We start from the raw sequence: 19,173 nt of genomic DNA, 5'->3' as shown, positions 1-19,173 counted from the left end.
TGATGTTGAATGGTTTTGTTATGATGAAGATTTTGAATGGGGTTATTTCTTTTGAGACCAGCCTTGTACACACTTTGGGAACGCCTGCGTTTGCTCAACCACCCCCCCCCCCCCAGCCGCCTACAAAATCGGCCACAGCTGTCAGTCAACATCGACAGCCGTCCCGTCTTGTAGCGAGCCCCGGAGCGATTGAACTTCAGTCGCTCGCTGAGGCTTGCACATGCGCAGGGGGCAAACATCGACCCGCTTGTGAGTGCTGTGCGCTTGCAAGTGGGTGCGAATCAGGCCCACTGTCAGTAGTGAACCAGATGCATATACTACTGTTTTCTTCTGGAGTCAACATGACACATATACTGTACCATTGTGCTTTTCTGGTGTAAAACTGGCACATAGTGCTGTATGAAACATTTGTAGACGAAGCAGTATGTTTTCCCATAACATTCAATTAGGGGCAAGTGGGACAAACTGCCATTACAACAGGGTGGAAACATTGGCAACGGCACCTCATCTCACCCTGGACTCGCAGATTTTTATATGTAGCCCTAAAATTCTGCAGGCCGGGGATACAATATGTGTGACAAATTGCTGCACTTTCTCACACCACAAGCCGACTTACTCACACCACAAGCCCCACACTGTTAAATATATTCTCAGTAAGAACTTACCACAAAAAGAGATGATATGGCTGCTGTCTTCATGGACAAATTTTCTAGTAACCGCTTCTTCCATGATTTGTTTTACCTACAAATAGCACAAGAGAAAAGTTATTGCAATAGTATGATTGAAGAAAGCTACTGATTGTTCCAGAATAATTGTTTTCCCAACAGCCAGCCTTCTAAAGCTGGGTACACACTGTACGATATATTGTTCGTACAGTCGAAAAAAATAATATATCATTTAGTGCTCACAAAATATCTATGAACAACGTCGTTCACCGATATATTTTGTGTCGGAGGTGCAGCATGGCAGGTGCGATATATCTTGCAGATATATTGTGTGCATATGCTTGCTTGTTCGTGCGACTGACCGACTGATCCGTTACAGGGTCGGCCAGGTGTGTACCCCACAATAGTGTCAAATCAAGTATATGAAATGAATACGTGCAGTACAGCAAAGCTGCCTCAAAATAAACTTAGCATCAGTCTAATTTTGTTGCACATAAGGCCATGTTGCAGAGATGCAATGTTTTGTACATGAGATGTAAGAGTTCTGCATTTGCTATTATTCCACAATGCATCTGTAAATATGCACTTTTCAGATAATGACTATCAATTCATTGTGCTCTATACAAAGGTTTGACTTCCAGGTCAAACAAAAATTGTAGGTGAATTCTGCACGGAAGTTCTGCCATAGATATATGCAAAGTTCAAAATTATTCAAATGCATATTAACACCTTTGCTGTAAGAGTGTTCTCTCACCCCTATGTATGAGGCAGGGGCGTTCCAATAGAGGAGGGGGCCCGTGTGCAGTCTGGCGGCTGGCACTGCACTGAGCGCAGCGCCGCAGTGATAGTCTTTGGGCACTAGAGTGTGCACAGAGTCTATAGCGCAGGTCACCGGGAAAATGGCCATGGCGGCCATTTTCCCTGTAGTGCGCATACGCAAAATGACGGGAAAATGGATGCGGCGGCCATTTTCCAGGCATTTTTACAGCGCTGACATCGGCGCCGACGTGGGACTCTGGAGAGGTAAGTATAATATGGGTGCAAGGTGTGCACCGCACACCCTGCACCCATTATAAATACGTCCCTGGTATGAGGGTTCTCTCACCCCTGTGCTGAGGCCACACACTCCCGCAACAACATACAGATTTTTTTTCAATGCAGTACTCACACAAATTACAACTTGTTTTTTTTGCATTTCCGGAAAATACTATCAGACTTTTTGCTCATTCTAACACGTCGGGAAGAGTTCATTCAGTGCATGTCTGTGAGATCAGATCACAGGTTTTTTGTTTTGTTTTACCAAGACATGTGGACTGCTACATAGAGAAGGGGACTGAACACATAGAAGGAGTAGGTAAGTATGAAGTGTGAGTGTATTTAATAAATGGTTAACATAGTCGGTGTCTGTGTCCGGTCATCATTTTAATATTTTCTTCACAGCGGAACTACAGGTGCCAGCAGGCCCTTAATGTCCGGGCATGCTAGTATTACATGAGGTGAGCCCTTTTTTATTTGACACAATATGGGGGCGATCTGAACTTTAGATTCCTCCTATGTGCGGATTCTTTTTTTTGTTTGCTTTTAAGTCATTTTCGAGTGATTACCAGACAATAACTACTAAGGAGGAAACTTCTCTTTCGAACAATAGTGCCCCCAAGTGTGTATGGGCTAGTGTAGGGGAAACAGTGCATAATGTGCCCTCTGCGCAACTAATAAACTAATTTTTTCCATAGTGCTTGTCTGATAATCATCAAATAGTAGCTGCTAAGGGGCCACATCATTTGAAAGAGCAGAGGGCCTGATTCAGAGTCGCTCATAAGCGGCCGCTCGTTCGCTCCGAGCGATGTTCGCACAACTGCGCATGCGTATGGGTCGTAATGCGCATGCGCCAACCAGTCAGTGCGGTCGGAAATCGAGCGCTCGCAAAATAGCGAGTGCCTGCTAATTTGAGTGACAGGATGAGGCGTTTGTGGGTGGTAACAGGGGAAGGTGCTTGAAAACGGGGAGTGGTGATCCGAACGCAGGCGTGCCAAATGGTCAAAACGGGCGTTTTAAGGGTGTGCATAATTAACAAAGCAGCGTCATCGGCCACATCACTTGGTTGTTTCTTAGCCTGAACTGTTCGCATGATTGCGGTAGGAAAATCCTACCACAAGCACTGCGAGCAATTCAGACGCCTTTCGATGTACTCGATTAATCTAATAAATAGCGGAGATGATGTAGGATGCGAGCGGCCAGGGGGCGTCTTTACAAAATAGCGAGCGCATGTTTCGTTTGCTCGCTCAGACATAGAGGCGTCAACAGACCGCAAAGAGCGAGCGCTCAATTTAAATATCCGACCCCTTGTTCTGAACGAGCGAGCGCAAATAGCGTCCGGCTATGAATCAGGCCCAGACTCCCGTCTTTCATATCTGTATGCCTCATGTGTACAGATGCAATTATGGCTTTCATAGGGCACCTCCAATCAATATATGGAAATGTGTGTTTTCCGCAGTACAAAATAATACAGTTTGGTGATCACCTGAAAAAAAGCTACTGGGAGCTACATAATTTAGAGGACTGCTCTGTTTGGTATGTGGTTGCAGCTGCAATTATGGGCATGATAGAGGGCCTTATTCAAAGTTGTATGCTAATGTAAAATGATATGCAAATTGTTCCACTTAGCAACTGCAAAATTATGCCAATGCATGAGGCGGCAAATTTGTATTGAGACGCCCACCAGAGCCCTTGTAACTGCGCACACAAACGCAGGAGCTCCCTGTAACCAATCACAAAACGGTCTCTTCTTGTCAATCAATTGCGAGTGAATCCTCACAGCCAGCGTGATCGCTATTCATTTGCAGCACATGCGCAATGCGTCTGTGACTCATGTGCGGACCGCCGACAATCGCTGAAATGCGTGAACATCGGAATAGCGTTCAACTCTGAATCAGGCCCAGAGACCGCCACTATGGCTGCCTGAGACTCGCCACTGCTGTTTAATACCGGTGGAAAGAAGGTAGAAATTGTTTATCTATGAAGCACTTTGCTGCGGATGACGAGTCTTTTAAGGTAATCCACCGCAGCAAAGGAGATAAAGTGACTATTTTGCAGAACAGAGTGGTATAGACAATCGTTTAATATAATAGTAGAACACTGCAAATGACATCAATCTGAAAGGTCTCTAAAGGCTGTTATCAAGTTATAAACCGCAAGGTGTGTATTGAACATCATCCTTTTCTAAAGGTGACCATACACGGTGCGATGCACTGTAGAGGGCAATTGCCGATCCGTCGGCAGACTGATTGTGCTGTCGCCGCTGGCAATCGTGCTGTCCCCACAGACCACACGATACGGGGGCTTCCCCCTCCTTCATCTGAATGGGATTGTGCATCGCATCCCAGGTCAGATGGTTTTGCAGGAAGAACTGGGGATGTGATGTACGACCCTGCGGGAGAGCGCAGCACGATATCAGGTATAATATCGTGCCCATACACGGCACGATATAGTACCTATATAGTGCCGATCCGTCGGATCGGCACGCATATCGTGCCGTGTATGGGGGCCTTAACACAATGCTGACTGGCAGGCAGAGGCACGGACATTACTATTATCTGTAGCGACCAAGCTCTAGAGGTAGCCTTGCACCTCCAGTAAGGACCACTCCTTAGAGCCATTTCCTCTTAGTAAGCCAGGGATCATGTGTATGCACATACAGACATCCCTGATGCTTTGTGATGTGTTTGCACTCTCCTATTATAAGCCATTTTATGGGCATAACTGATCATCTGCCAGTGGGGGGGGGGGGGGACAAGGTTATGGCCAACAACTTAATTTCAAATGAGGCTCCGACACAGCTTTCCTCTTTACTATGATTTCTTTACGGTCTGTAGACTTTGTGTTAATTGTGCAGGCTAATAAAATAAGTGTACACCAAAATAGGCCTGCAAATACTATCTCCTGCAGGACTCTCTCTGAGTCATCTCATTGCTGTACATCTTCTCTGGTCTCACTCTGTCTTTGCTCCCTGTAGGGATGAACATCGGAAGCCAATGGAAAGCAACCTTTGATGTTCCAGATCAGAGGGAAGTACTTTTTCCATCAAAAAGTCCCAGAGGTGGTGTCCGCAGCACAGCTCATGTGTAGATATGCGAAGCGCCGACTTGTTTGGATGCGATGGCAACTAGCCATCACATCACATAAATTGATGTCAGGAGCCCGGCAACCATTTAATGCAAGGCTTCTGGTGTCCATCTTTACTCTCCATTCCTGCCTCATGCATGACACACAGTAATCTACTTCTTGTTAATCCCATTTGGGTGGATCTTCCTGCATTTGCAGGACTGAACAGTTGACTAACCAGCGCCACTTAACTGCAATGGCTTTTTTAGATGTTGTTTGGCAAACTCTAATCTGGTCTTCCTGTTTTTGTGGCTCACCAATGGTTTACATCTTGTGGTGAACCCTCTATATTCACTCTTGTGAAGTCTTCTCTTGATTGTTGACTTTGACACATATACACCTACCTCCTGGAAAGTGTTCTTGATTTGGCCAACTGTTGTGAAGGGGTTTTTCTTAACCAGGGAAATAATTCTTCTGTCATCCACCACAGTTGTTTTCCAGATTTATGGTGTTGCTGAGCTCTCCAGTGCGTTCTTTCTTTTTAAGAATGTTCCAAACAGTTGATTTGGCCACACCTAATGTTTATGCCATCTCTCTGATGGGTTTGTTTTGATTTTTCAGCCTAATGATGGCTTGCTTCACTGATAGTGACAGCTCTTTGGATCTCATATTGAGAGTCGACAGCAACTGATTCCAAATGCAAATGTCACACCTAGAATCAACTCCAGACCTTTTCCTGCTTAATTGACAATGAAATAACGAAGCCCACACCTGTCCATGAAATAGCTTTTGAGTTGATAGTCCCATTACTTTTGGCCCCTTAAAAAGTGGGAGGCACATATAGAAACCGTTGTAATTCCTACACCGTTCACCTGATTTGGATGTAATTACCCTCAAATTAAATCTGAAAGTCTGTAGTTAAAGCACATCTTGTTTGTTTCATTTCAAAGCCAATGTGGTGGAGAATAGAGGCCAAAATATGAAAATTCTGTCAATGTCCCAATATTTATGCACCTGACTGTATATATACATACACATACCCACCAGTTACCATCCCTGTTTATTATATATTATGTTTATTATATATATTATATACAGTACATCGCTGTCTAAAATTCAAAATGACACTTCGACGATCATTTCTGACATGTGAGATGACTCAGATGTATACAGTCAGGTCCATAAATATTGGGACATTGACAGAATTTTCAGATTTTGGCCTCTATTCACCACCACAATGGCTTTGAAATGAAACAAACAAGATGTGATTTAACTGCAGACTTTCAGATTTAATTTGAGAGTAATTACATCCAAATCAGGTGAACAGTGTAGGAATTACAACGGTTTCTATATGTGCCTCCCACTTTTTGAGGGGCCAAAAGTAATGGGACAAACTAAACAATCCTAAATCTAACTTTCACTTTTTAATACTTTGTTGCAAATCCTTTGCAAGCAATTACAGCCTGAAGTCTGGAACGCATAGACATCATCAGACGCTGGGTTTCATCCCTGGTGATGCTCTGCCAGGCCTCTACTGCAAATGTCTTCAGTTCCTGCTTGTTCTTGGGGCATTTTCCCTTCAGTTTTCTTTTCATCAAGTGGAATGCATGTTCAATCGGATTCAGGTCAGAGGATTGACTTGGCCATTGCATAACATTCCACTTTTTAGCCTTAAAAAACTCTTTGGTTGCTTTTGCAGTATGCTTCGGGTCATTGTCCATCTGCACTGTGAAGCGCCGTCCAATGAGTTCTAAAGCATTTGACTGAATATGAGCATATAATATTGCCCGAAACACTTCAGAATTCATTCTGCTGCTTTTGTCAGCAGTCACATCATCAATAAATACAAGGGAACCAGTTCCTTTGGCAGCCATACATGCCCACGCCATGACATTACCACCACCATGCTTCACTGATGAGGTGGTATGTTTTGGATCATGAACAGTTCCTTTCCTTCTCTTCTCTTCCCATCACTCTGGTACAAGTTTATCTTTGTCTCATCTGTCTATAGGATGTTGTTCCAGAACTGTAATGGCTTTTTTAGATGTTGTTTGGCAAACTCTAATCTGGTCTTCTTGTTTTTGTGGCTCACCAATGGTTTACATCTTGTGGTGAACCCTCTATATTCACTCTTGTGAAGTCTTCTCTTGATTGTTGACTTTGACACACATACATCTACCTCCTGGAGAGTGTTCTTGATTTGGCCAACTGTTGTGAAGGGGTTTTTCTTCACCAGGGAAATAATTATTTTGTCATCCACCACAGTTGTTTTCCGTGGTCTTCCGGGTCTTTTGGTGTTGCTGAGCTCTCCGATGCATTCTTTCTTTTTAAGAATGTTCCAAACAGTTGATTTGGCCACACCTAATGTTTTTGCTATCTCTCTGATGGGTTTGTTTTGATTTTTCAGCCTAAAGATGGCTTGCTTCATTGATAGTGACAGCTCTTTGGATCTCATATTGAGAGTTGACAGCAACTGATTCCAAATGCAAATGTCACACCTAGAATCAACTCCAGACCTTTTCCTGCTTAATTGACAATGAAATAACGAAGCCCACACCTGTCCATGAAATAGCTTTTGAGTTGATAGTCCCATTACTTTTGGCCCCTTAAAAAGTGGGAGGCACATATAGAAACCGTTGTAATTCCTACACCGTTCACCTGATTTGGATGTAATTAAACTCAAATTAAATCTGAAAGTCTGTAGTTAAAGCACATCTTGTTTGTTTCATTTCAAAGCCAATGTGGTGGTGAATAGAGGCCAAAATATGAAAATTCTGTCAATGTCCCAATATTTATGCACCTGACTGTATATATACATACACATACCCACCAGTTACCATCCCTGTTTATTATATATTATGTTTATTATATATATTATATACAGTACATCGCTGTCTAAAATTCAAAATGACACTTCGACGATCATTTCTGACATGTGAGATGACTCAGATGTATACAGTCAGGTCCATAAATATTGGGACATTGACAGAATTTTCAGATTTTGGCCTCTATTCACCACCACAATGGCTTTGAAATGAAACAAACAAGATGTGATTTAACTGCAGACTTTCAGATTTAATTTGAGAGTAATTACATCCAAATCAGGTGAACAGTGTAGGAATTACAACGGTTTCTATATGTGCCTCCCACTTTTTGAGGGGCCAAAAGTAATGGGACAAACTAAACAATCCTAAATCTAACTTTCACTTTTTAATACTTTGTTGCAAATCCTTTGCAAGCAATTACAGCCTGAAGTCTGGAACGCATAGACATCATCAGACGCTGGGTTTCATCCCTGGTGATGCTCTGCCAGGCCTCTACTGCAAATGTCTTCAGTTCCTGCTTGTTCTTGGGGCATTTTCCCTTCAGTTTTCTTTTCATCAAGTGGAATGCATGTTCAATCGGATTCAGGTCAGAGGATTGACTTGGCCATTGCATAACATTCCACTTTTTAGCCTTAAAAAACTCTTTGGTTGCTTTTGCAGTATGCTTCGGGTCATTGTCCATCTGCACTGTGAAGCGCCGTCCAATGAGTTCTAAAGCATTTGACTGAATATGAGCATATAATATTGCCCGAAACACTTCAGAATTCATTCTGCTGCTTTTGTCAGCAGTCACATCATCAATAAATACAAGGGAACCAGTTCCTTTGGCAGCCATACATGCCCACGCCATGACATTACCACCACCATGCTTCACTGATGAGGTGGTATGTTTTGGATCATGAACAGTTCCTTTCCTTCTCTTCCCATCACTCTGGTACAAGTTTATCTTTGTCTCATCTGTCTATAGGATGTTGTTCCAGAACTGTAATGGCTTTTTTAGATGTTGTTTGGCAAACTCTAATTTGGTCTTCTTGTTTTTGAGGCTCACCAGTGGTTTACATCTTGTGGTGAACCCTCTATATTCACTCTTGTGAAGTCTTCTCTTGATTGTTGACTTTGACACACATACATCTACCTCCTGGAGAGTGTTCTTGATTTGGCCAACTGTTGTGAAGGGGTTTTTCTTCACCAGGGAAATAATTATTCTGTCATCCACCACAGTTGTTTTCCGTGGTCTTCCGGGTCTTTTGGTGTTGCTGAGCTCTCCGATGCATTCTTTCTTTTTAAGAATGTTCCAAACAGTTGATTTGGCCACACCTAATGTTTTTGCTATCTCTCTGATGGGTTTGTTTTGATTTTTCAGCCTAATGATGGCTTGCTTCATTGATAGTGACAGCTCTTTGGATCTCATATTGAGAGTTGACAGCAACTGATTCCAAATGCAAATGTCACACCTAGAATCAACTCCAGACCTTTTACCTGCTTAATTGATAATGAAATAACGAGGGAATAGCCCACACCTGTCCATGAAATAGCTTTTGAGTTGATAGTCCCATTACTTTTGGCCCCTTAAAAAGTGGGAGGCACATATTGAAACTGTTGTAATTCCTACACTGTTCACCCGATTTGGATGTAATTACCCTCAAATTAAATCTGAAAGTCTGCAGTTAAAGCACATCATCTTTGTTTCATTTCAAAACCATTGTGGTGGTGAATAGAGGCCAAAATCTGAAAATTCTGTCAATGTCCCAATATTTATGGACCTGACTATACATACATATTACACCGCTGCAAGTTCATATAACTTGAGACAGTACATTCCACATTAGTCTCCAATGCCTCTCTTAGAATGCAAGTCAAGGCCAGAGCTTTAATCTGCATATAATGTTTACATGTGTATTTGGAAGATATTTCTCTCCACCCTCAGTGACTTCTATCTCTTGCGTCTTTCCCAGGTAGGAAGTATTTTGAAATTCAAAGACATAAAGGGTAAATTCTTGCAATTTAAATTTAGCATATCTCCCTTTTGCTCAATCTGTATCAAGACTCTTGGGGGCCTATTCATCATTACTAAAAACTCGATGGAGGTAATTAGGTTTAGAACTCGCATGGAGTTCTACCTAATAACCGGAGGAATTCATCATTCCTCCTCTCCATGAGTATCTATTCCAAAAAGCTGTCATTTTTGCGATAACAGCTTTTCGGGAAATAGATGCTTTTCCCTATCTACTCTAACTTACCGCTGCTGTAACCAGTGCTGGGCATGCGCTGTTACATCCGTAAAAGCAGCGCATGCGCAGCACTGCCTGCAGCTGCGGTAATTGTGTCCACCACCTACCTGGCCGCTGCAGCCGCCTCCGACTGCTGCTCGGACACTGTGTTCTCCTGGCAGAACACAGTAAAGTTTAGGGGAAAAAAAAAAAGTTTTTTTATTCTAAACTTTACTGTGTTCTGCCGGGAGAACACAGTGTCAGAACAGCAGCGGGAGCCTGGGAAGCGAAAAGAGTGATGGAGGGAGCCAGCGGGGGGACCTGTCCAGCTGACAACAGGTAAGTGTAACCCGCCATACGCCACCTGTGAGTGGCGGATAGTAACACCATCAAATTCCGAAAACACATAATTTTCAGAATTTGATGAATAGCCTAATTTCCATATCCCCATATTAATGTACGGGGAGTGTGGAAATTAACGTAGGCGGACCTAACCAGAAGATATCAGTGATATCTCCTGTGTTAAGCACGTTCATGAATACTAAAATAACAGTAATTAAGGAAAATGTCCTTAACACCGTTATTTTAGTGTTGATGAATAGGCCCCTTGTAGAGATAGAGAATTAATTTTTCAACATTCTGTTAAAATGTATAATCGTATGCTTTACAGTTAGATGATATTTGCAAATTCACATTTACACTACACAAGTTTTCCTTGTTAGGGTTCAATTAAAAGTGTATTTTTCTTTTAATATTAGAATTGATTGTAGGTTCTGCTTTGATGTGATGTCCCTTTAAACATCCTCTTAAAGTTTGCATTTCTTGTTGAGCTACCACAAATTTTTGGTACAAATTCACAATTTCTCTGACTTTTCCTTTTTTAACTCTCTTAAATGTCACTCTCTTTTCCATCCATAGATTTTAAAACATATGTTTCACTTTTATCTGTTTACTTTAAAAACAAATGTCTGTTTTAAAGCACACTTTGATTTTCAAGTATTTGTTTTTCCTCTAAATAACCCTACATGCTCTCAAACACAACTTGGTTTATAGGGTCAATCTCTTCCATAGTCAAATACAATAGTCCACTCCAGGCATGAAACCCAGCACCATATTTTTGCATTGGCCACAAATCTTTTTAGATTTAGTTTCCTTTTGTACTTTAATTTATCTTTCTCTTAAACATTGTCAGCATATTGCAAAAGGAGTTCCATAAATGTTAAATCTTTCAACAATTCTAAAACCCCAATATTAATTTTTATAACACTCCATACAGAGACTTTAAAATGCCTGATGCAATCTTTCTGTTTAGGAAAGAGTAATTTAAATTTTTTTCATGCCCTAGTTTTATATAACTAAACACAACATGCACATGTAAAAAATAATTCTTGGTTTATGGTAACTTGAAAATCAGTAAACACTGGAGCTAATGCAGAGTGCACACAGAGTCAGCTGTAATTGCTCTTTCTTTGCATGCATGGAAATAAATGCATTTTTTGCCCATATGCAGAGTTGTTCGCATCTTTGTGAGTGGATAACTCATATCAATATGTGTGCTATGAAACCCATCATCATAAGTGTGAACTTGAACCAGCCCCATCCTTAAGTCTGAAAACATGCGTATTTATGCATAACCCACAATTCCATCTATACACCTTCACTGAACATTGCCTATCTGTGAATGCCCTGTGCCAACCCAGTTTCTCCCCTTCAGTCGCAAGTGGAGCTCGTGTTCGCGATTGGTTTCGGGGCATGCACAGTGTTAAAACTTATATCAGCCGCATTAACTTTATTCAAATGAACCACTTTTATGCAGCAAAAAAACTTTAATTGACTGAGGAGGTGAGGCACTACAATAACCAACATGTCATAGTAAATGTTTCTTTAATTCTCCTTGCAAAAAGGACTCTTTCTTTGCATTGGTTTTGAACACATCACACTAGTGGTTATACAAATTAACAAACTTTTCAGACTCCAACAAAACATATATATTTGGGTTTTCTTTCCAAATCTGTTTTGTGAACTTGATCTAAACACTTCTGAACCACATAATTTATAAAGTCTAGTTACTGAAACAGTTTAAAATGTTTCACTGTAAAAAATGCACATGCATGAAAGCCTGCCAACCAGTGGCGGAACTCCCGGAGACAATGGAGTCATTTGCCGCCAGGCGCCAGCCCTGAAGGGGACACCTGGCTCCATTGTCACCTGGCCGATCCGGGCACTGCTGAGGAGGAGCTGCATGGAGAAGGAGCACCGCTGATCAGCGCTTCTACTCCAGTGGCATAACTATGGAGGGTGCAAGGGGTGCCCTGCCCGGCTCCTTCTCTCCCATCCCGGCGGCAGCCGGAGGATGGAGCTCACGCCTGAGCTCTAGCTTCCAGGTCCCGCAGTGCACTATGGGAGTGACGTCATAACGTCACTCCCAAAGTTCCGAGGAGCGGGCGTCGGGGATGGGCGGCAGGAGGCACTGGAGCGGGGGTTTAAGGTAAGTATTGTGTTTTTTTTTGTATGTGTGCGCGCGGGGGGGGAAAGCGTACTGGGGGCACTACAGGAGGTTTACTACTGGGGGAATTACAGGAGGTTTACTACTGGGGGCACTACAGGAGGCATTACAGGGGCCTTACTACTGGGGGCATCATATGAGGGCACTACTGGGGGCATCATATATGGGCACTACAGGGGCCTTACTACTGGGGGCACTGCATAGGGGGACCACTACTGGAGGTACTGCATAGGGGACCACTACTGGAGGCACTGCATAGGGGGACCATTACTGGGGGGCACTACAACTGCGGGCACTGCATAGGGGGACCTCTACTGAGGGCACTGCATAAGGGGACCACTACTGGGGGCACTGTATAAAAGGAATTGCATAGGGGGGCAGCGGCAGCTGGGGCTGACATAGGTGCTGGGGGGGATACATTTTAATTTGGGGTGCGGGGGACCAAAATTTATCTTGCCTCCGGGCACCTGGGATGAAGTTACGCCACTGCTGCCAACACAACCATGAGCAACTTCAAGTGATTCAGAGTTGTACGCATCTCAGATGCAACTCCACTATAAGTGAATCATGGATGGATGTATAGACAGAATTCCAAGCTATGCAGAGTTGTGCGCAAGTAAAGATCTTGGGACATTTTATTATGCATGCCGGTTATGCGGATTTACAGATCTCTGGACTTTCATCTAAATGTCTATTGACAGTTTCTTAACCAATTTATTGTTTACTGACTACTATATTTGCTGACTACTATATATGCCGATCAGGCAATTTATTCCCATACACAGATCTCTGGACATTTGTTTTTAGTGATTCTAACCAAACATAGGGCCTGATTCAGACCCGCTCGAGAGCGCTGAGCGCTCGCAAGCGGGTCGATGGTGCCCTAGTGCGCATGCGCACAACAGAGGGAGCTCCGTTGTGCGCATGCGCGAGACCCGCATAGCGATGGCCAGCTATGCGAGCGGCCAGGAAGCCGCTCCAATTTTAGGTAGGAGGGCCCTGATTCAGAGCGAGCGCTCTTGTCAGAGCGTCCGGCTCTGAATCAGGCCCATAGTTACTATCTTTTATTGTGCCATCCTAACAAATATTAAATTCCAGGCTGATTAGTCAAGCTATTTTAGTTGTGCCAAGGACACAAACTATTTTTTAATTTCTTTTAAAGCAAGGAGAGGAACCATGCTTTATTTTAAGTCGGCATGACACCTCTGATACAGCTCTGTAAGGAAATATCTGATTCCAGATAGCTCATACAAAGAATGGAAGGGTGGAGGCGGTGCAGTTGCATATAGGCAGATGACTCTGAATACAGGTGGAGATCTGGAAAGAGGATGCATTTTGTGGTTAAGCTTTGTAACACTTTTTAATTCTTCACATATGCACATTGTGGTTTAAACATGTTATAAAAAGCTGCAAAACTCACCACCTCCTTGGGTTTATTGCAGCTGGATTCTGCACCTTTGTTTAACAATGCTGCTATGCACAAGCGTACAAGTATTTTTTATTGGGTCCCCCCACGACCTATGCATTGAAATCATTTTCCCTGGGATTGTCTTTTATGCAGTACAGCACTGGCTTCAAAATGCAGCCTATGAAGATGTGAGTGGGAAAGCCAATAGGAAGCTTTTAGCTCAGTGCTGGTAACTTCCTGCTGGTATAGGGTGTAACACGGGACCTAAATGTTAAGGGTATTGTAGGACCCTTAAGTGCTAGGCGCAGGAGTTGGCCTAGTGACTCGGTAGCAGCTTACCGTTTACTTTACACAAGGCAGATGTATGGTTTGTTTTTTTTTAGTTAGGGTTCGACCCCCAGCGTGATTATAGCGTTCAGTAATCAATGTGTGTGATCTGTTAGGCATATTTGAACACTATAATTGAACCGAATAATCTTGGCTAGATTGTGATTGTGAGCTGGTGGGAGAGTGGACGAAATCAACTGGAACAAAAAAGGTACTTTGATGCCCCCTAGCAGTTGAGAAGTAGTCAAAAAGGGATTGCTGAGCGGAAGCGGCCTTTGCTTCCATAGGTGAGTGGAGGTGTCTAGAGGTCCTCCATAAGGTTTGCGAATACGCCTTTTTTCAAAGACGTTCGCAGGTAAGTGAAAGTATCTTGACTGTCTTTCACCAGTTTAAATCTTTATTGAAAAAAGTAGGAGTTGTCTCAGAATGTGAGCCATGCAAACAGTAGAGATGTTAGACAATGATGTGCTGCTAATGGAAGCGCCGTTTGGATTATGCCCTTCGTATTATGCATACTAAGTATGGTACTTATGCAATAAGGTATTGTGATGTATGGTTTAAAATAACGATGAAGAGTGTTAGACCGTTTCCCAGAATTGGTAGTTTTGATAAAGATGTATTAGATAATGTCCGGGATCACATCAGTCTGATGCGCTCCCGAGAGAAAAAGGTCAAATATTATGAATGTTTAAAGTTGTGGCAGCATCAAGGGAATGTGTGGCTTAAAAATGCGCAAGCGACGCAAACTAGCGTTGCGAGCGCATTGCCAGAAAATACACCCGAGGCGCTAAATTGCAATGCGTGCGAGCAAAATGGCGCGCATGTGCGGCAAGGTAGCGTTGCGGAAGGTATTGTCAGCCGTTCACGCGCACCACTTCCACCTTATGTGGATGGAGGTGCAAGTACAGTTATCAAAAATACCCATAAAAATGAAACAAGCAATTTGTACCCTCTCTTAAGCAACTATAAAGAAAATGTTCATGATGTGGATAATGAGCCTATTGTAATGTCTGCCATTTCCCATGCTAGATGCTACGCCATGACAATCACGAGTGGTGCCGCCATCTCCATCGGTAACAGCAAGGGAACTGCTAACACCCTCTGCACCCGTAGAGGAAGTTGTTAATACCATACGTAGCAGCAGCAGATTACACCCCCAGCCAGGTAACAAGGTCAAAGGTAGCAACGCTACCGGTCTGCATCCCATTCGGACAATAACTGTTCCGAATGGGAATGCAGATGCGAACAGTGTAGTGCCCATGAGGGAAGTGGTAATGCATTGATCTTGGACAAGAGCTGAACTAAATTCCATCATAAATGATTTCCCCAATCCCAAAAAGGAATTAGCCAAATGTCAGGGATTTTTGAGGAATTTGAGCCAACTAATAAAGATTGGCGTGTGGTGTTAAGGGCCTGTCTACCACGCAATACCGACGTGACAAAATTTATCACGGATTGTGTATTGGATGGTGACGTTCCCATAACAGACCAAGTAAACCAAGGTAACATTTCCAGCATTGTAACTCAATTGGGTATATATTTTCCGATAGTAGTTAACTGGAACAAAATTTTCACCATAAAGCAAAAGGAGAGTGAATCTGCAGAAGATTATTGTGACCGGGCTCTGCAGTACACTGGGATAGAAGATATTAAAGATAGCATTCACCACAGGGGAATGATAGTCACGGTACTCATGGACGGTCTTAAACAAAATTTAAAGACTCGGGTTCAGACCTCACAACCTGGCTGGAGGGGAGTCACAATAGATACCCTCATAGAATCTGCCATAGAACATGATAAGAACATCTCAAAGAAGAGAGGGACCCAGAGCGAAAAACTAATGGCTGTCAGTATACAGGCTCTGGAAGGAATGACGGTAACATCACAGCCAGCAGACACACTTGCATCTACACACACACTTACACCTGAACAGTTATATGCCCTCACTAATCCCACGCAACAGCAAACACAGCTCTATTCTACTAATCCTACACATCCACAGGTCCCATACTACTCACAAACTTCATACCCCCCACAAAACCCTTTTCCTCCATACTCCTACCCATATCCATCACCCATCCATTTCCCCCTGCTCAAACCTCACAACAACCCGTGTCTTCATCCAATCCACGAACATGTTTTAATTGTAACCAGCAAGGACATTTAATTAGAAACTGCAGAGTAAAAAGGGTAGGACCCTCAAATCAGGGAAAACCTGCATATCACCATAAGGGATATGCACAGAGGCCAGCAAATATCCAGCAAGCACCAGCTCCAATTGTGGCCGTTAATGCTTTATTGGAGAGTGGCAGCCAACGCTAGGGGTCAGGTCATACCTGTAGTCTACAGATAGTCAGGTTAACGGGAAGTACTAGGGAAGAACCGGTCATGATGGTTGATGTAGCTGGTACTGAATATCCTTTTCTTGTAGACACAGGGGCGACCAGGTCAGTGATAAAATCTCCCGTTAATATACAGGTGACCAACGAGACAGTACCAACAATGGGTGTAACAGGTAAAGTGGAACATTATCCTTTAACAAAGTCCACAGATGTTACTATTGGGCCGTTGCATACCAGGCATTCTTTTCTTTTGGCTGCTGTGGCTCCTACTAACCTGATGTGCAGAGACTTGTTATGTAAGATGGGATGTGTTATATATTGCACTCCTGATGGTGTATTTTTAGATATCCCTGAGAGAGTTGCGAACGAGGTGCGGGATATGTTAGACACTCCCCAAAGGATAATGTATCACTCTACCAGTTTAAATGAAAATCCATCCCAGGTAGATCAAATGTTGTCCCAAATTCCAGATTCCCTTTGGACTAAGGATGGACAGGACACTGGATTATTGGCAAACGTAAGCCCCATAATGGTAAATTTAAAAGGCGGTAGGGCAAGCTCCAAAAATTCCCCAGTACCCACTAAAACAGGAGGTAGAATTAGGGTTTTTTCCAATAATTGAGTGATTATTGCAACAGGGAATTTTAGTTCGTACAGCTATGTAGCCAGCAGTCCCATCTTTCCGGTGAAGAAGAGTGGTGGGAGGGGTTATAGGCTGGTACAAGATCTTAGAGGTGTTAATAAGGTAGTAGAGAGCCAATTCCCCGTAGTGCCAAATCCAGCTGTCATTCTTATGCAGATCCCACCAAATGCAACCCATTTCACTGTCATTGACCTCTGTTCTGCTTTCTTCTCTGTGCCTCTCCACCCTGACTGTCAGTATTTATTCGCATTTACATACAGAGGTGTACAATATACATGGACACAGTTGCCCCAAGGTTTCATAGACAGCCCCAGTATCTTCTCCCAGGCCTTGCATGACTGTTTACAATATTTTCAACCTGCCAATGGATCTGTTCTAATTCAATATGTGGATGATTTATTGCTATGTTCTGATTCGTTTATGTCATGTTTGAATGATACTAAACTTTTGTTGCTTCATCTCTCGCATACAGGACACAAGGTGGCTAAGGACAAACTACAGCCATGCCAATCCAGAGTAAAATATTTGGGACACCGGGGTTACAACATCTCACAAATGATAGAATCCAGGCCATACAGAACATGACACTGCCGCAGAATCAACAGCAAATTCGTACCTTCTAGGGAATGTGTGGATACTGTAGAATGTGGATCAAAGGTTTTTCTATTTTGGCCTTGCCTTTGCAGGACTTAGTCTCTTCCTCAAAGCCCTATCATGTCATACACACAGAGGAATCAGAGCAGGCTTTCCTTAATCTTAAGGATAGTCTGACAAAAGCACCTGCATTGGGAATACCTGACTATGAAAAACCTTTTGATTTGTATTGTACGGAAGCCGATGGTTGTGCTGCAGGTGTCCTTACACAAAAACATGGTGATGCCAATAGGCCCGTAGCATACTACAGTGCCCAATTGGACTCTGTGGCGAGATCACTCCCCACCTGTTTGAGAAGTGTAGCAGCTACCGCTATAATGGTGAGTAAAAGTGAGGACGTAGTATTGGGTCATGATATGATTGTATCCACTCCCCATGCTGTATCTGCTCTGTTGAACTCTGCTCAAGCAAGACAAGTCTCTTTGGCTAGGTTTACCAAATGGGAACTAGCTCTAATCGCACCTGCAAACATCACTGTTAAACGTTGCAGCACGCTGAACGTATTTACCATATGTACAACATGATGTACAAAGGGTGGAAGGAGACGAGCTGCTGGCAGAGGGTGAGTTCAGCGGACATAAATACACATGATTGTATGGAATATCTGAATCAGATCTTTACTGCTAGACCTGACATACAGGACACACCTTTAGAGAAGGTAGATGTGACTTTTTACACGGATGGGAGTGGTCATAGACAAACAGACACAGGTGACTTATGTACAGGTTATGCTGTTGTAAATGACACAGACATCATAAAAGCCAAACCTCTTGGTCCTCCTCACTCAGCCCAGGTGGCAGAGTTAGTAGCACTAACTGAGTGTGTGAACTGGCAGCAGGCAAGTCTGCTAACATTTACACTGACTCGAGGTAGGCGTTCGGGGTGGTGCACGATTTCGGAGCTCTATGAGGTCTGAGAAATTTTATGACAGCAGCAGGCACACCAGTTGCACATTCCCGACACATAAAACATCTTTTAGAAGCAATCCAACTGCCCAAAGCGGTGGCAGTAATTAAGTGTAAAGCCCATACATGTGAGGATGATCCGGTGTCACAGGGCAACAACAGAGCCGATGAAGCTGCAAAATGGGCAGCAGGGTTAAAAATGTTTTCTCCAACTGAACAAATTATGTCTTTTCAAACAATTGATATGCTGAAATTAATTGAGATGCAACATTTGTGTTCAATCCAGGAAAAGTCCATCTGGATGTCTAAGGGATGTGGGCAAGAGTCCTCCGGGCTCTGGAGGGACGGACAAGGTAAGCCAGTAGCCCCCAAGGCATATTACCCCAGCCTGGCTGAGGCAGCACATGGTCTGACTCATCTGGGAAAGCAAGTTATGTGCAAGTTGGTGAGTGTATACTGGTGCGCACCAGGTTTTTCTTCACAAGCAGAAAAGATAGCAATGTCCTGTCTGACCTGCTTGAGAAAAAACATAGAGAAAGCGATCCCTACTGAACCGTCCCACATTCCACCGACTGATGGACCTTTCC

The 19,173-nt window shown here is 43.2% G+C and overlaps 1 protein-coding gene across 3 annotated transcripts in view; it reads right to left on the bottom strand.

Moving 5' to 3' along the window:
* The window catches only part of SGSM1 (small G protein signaling modulator 1), a 353,611-nt gene that overhangs the window by 257,562 nt on the left and 76,876 nt on the right, over window positions 1-19,173 (bottom strand). For all 3 annotated transcript variants that reach the window (XR_015877719.1, XR_015877720.1, XM_088467888.1), the window contains exon 3: window positions 666-741. Coding sequence is in view for 1 of the 3 variants with exons in the window: in XM_088467888.1 (XP_088324014.1) it covers window positions 666-741 (76 nt within the window). In the remaining 2 variants the exon portion in view is untranslated. The remainder of the gene's footprint in view (window positions 1-665; window positions 742-19,173) is intronic.

This window comes from Taudactylus pleione, unplaced genomic scaffold (genome assembly GCF_031769625.1).
Source record: "Taudactylus pleione unplaced genomic scaffold, aTauple2 ptg000078l, whole genome shotgun sequence".
NCBI lineage: Eukaryota > Metazoa > Chordata > Amphibia > Anura > Myobatrachidae > Taudactylus > Taudactylus pleione.
Note: the sequence above shows the minus strand (reverse complement) of the source record. Positions and strands in the feature narration are given on the sequence as shown.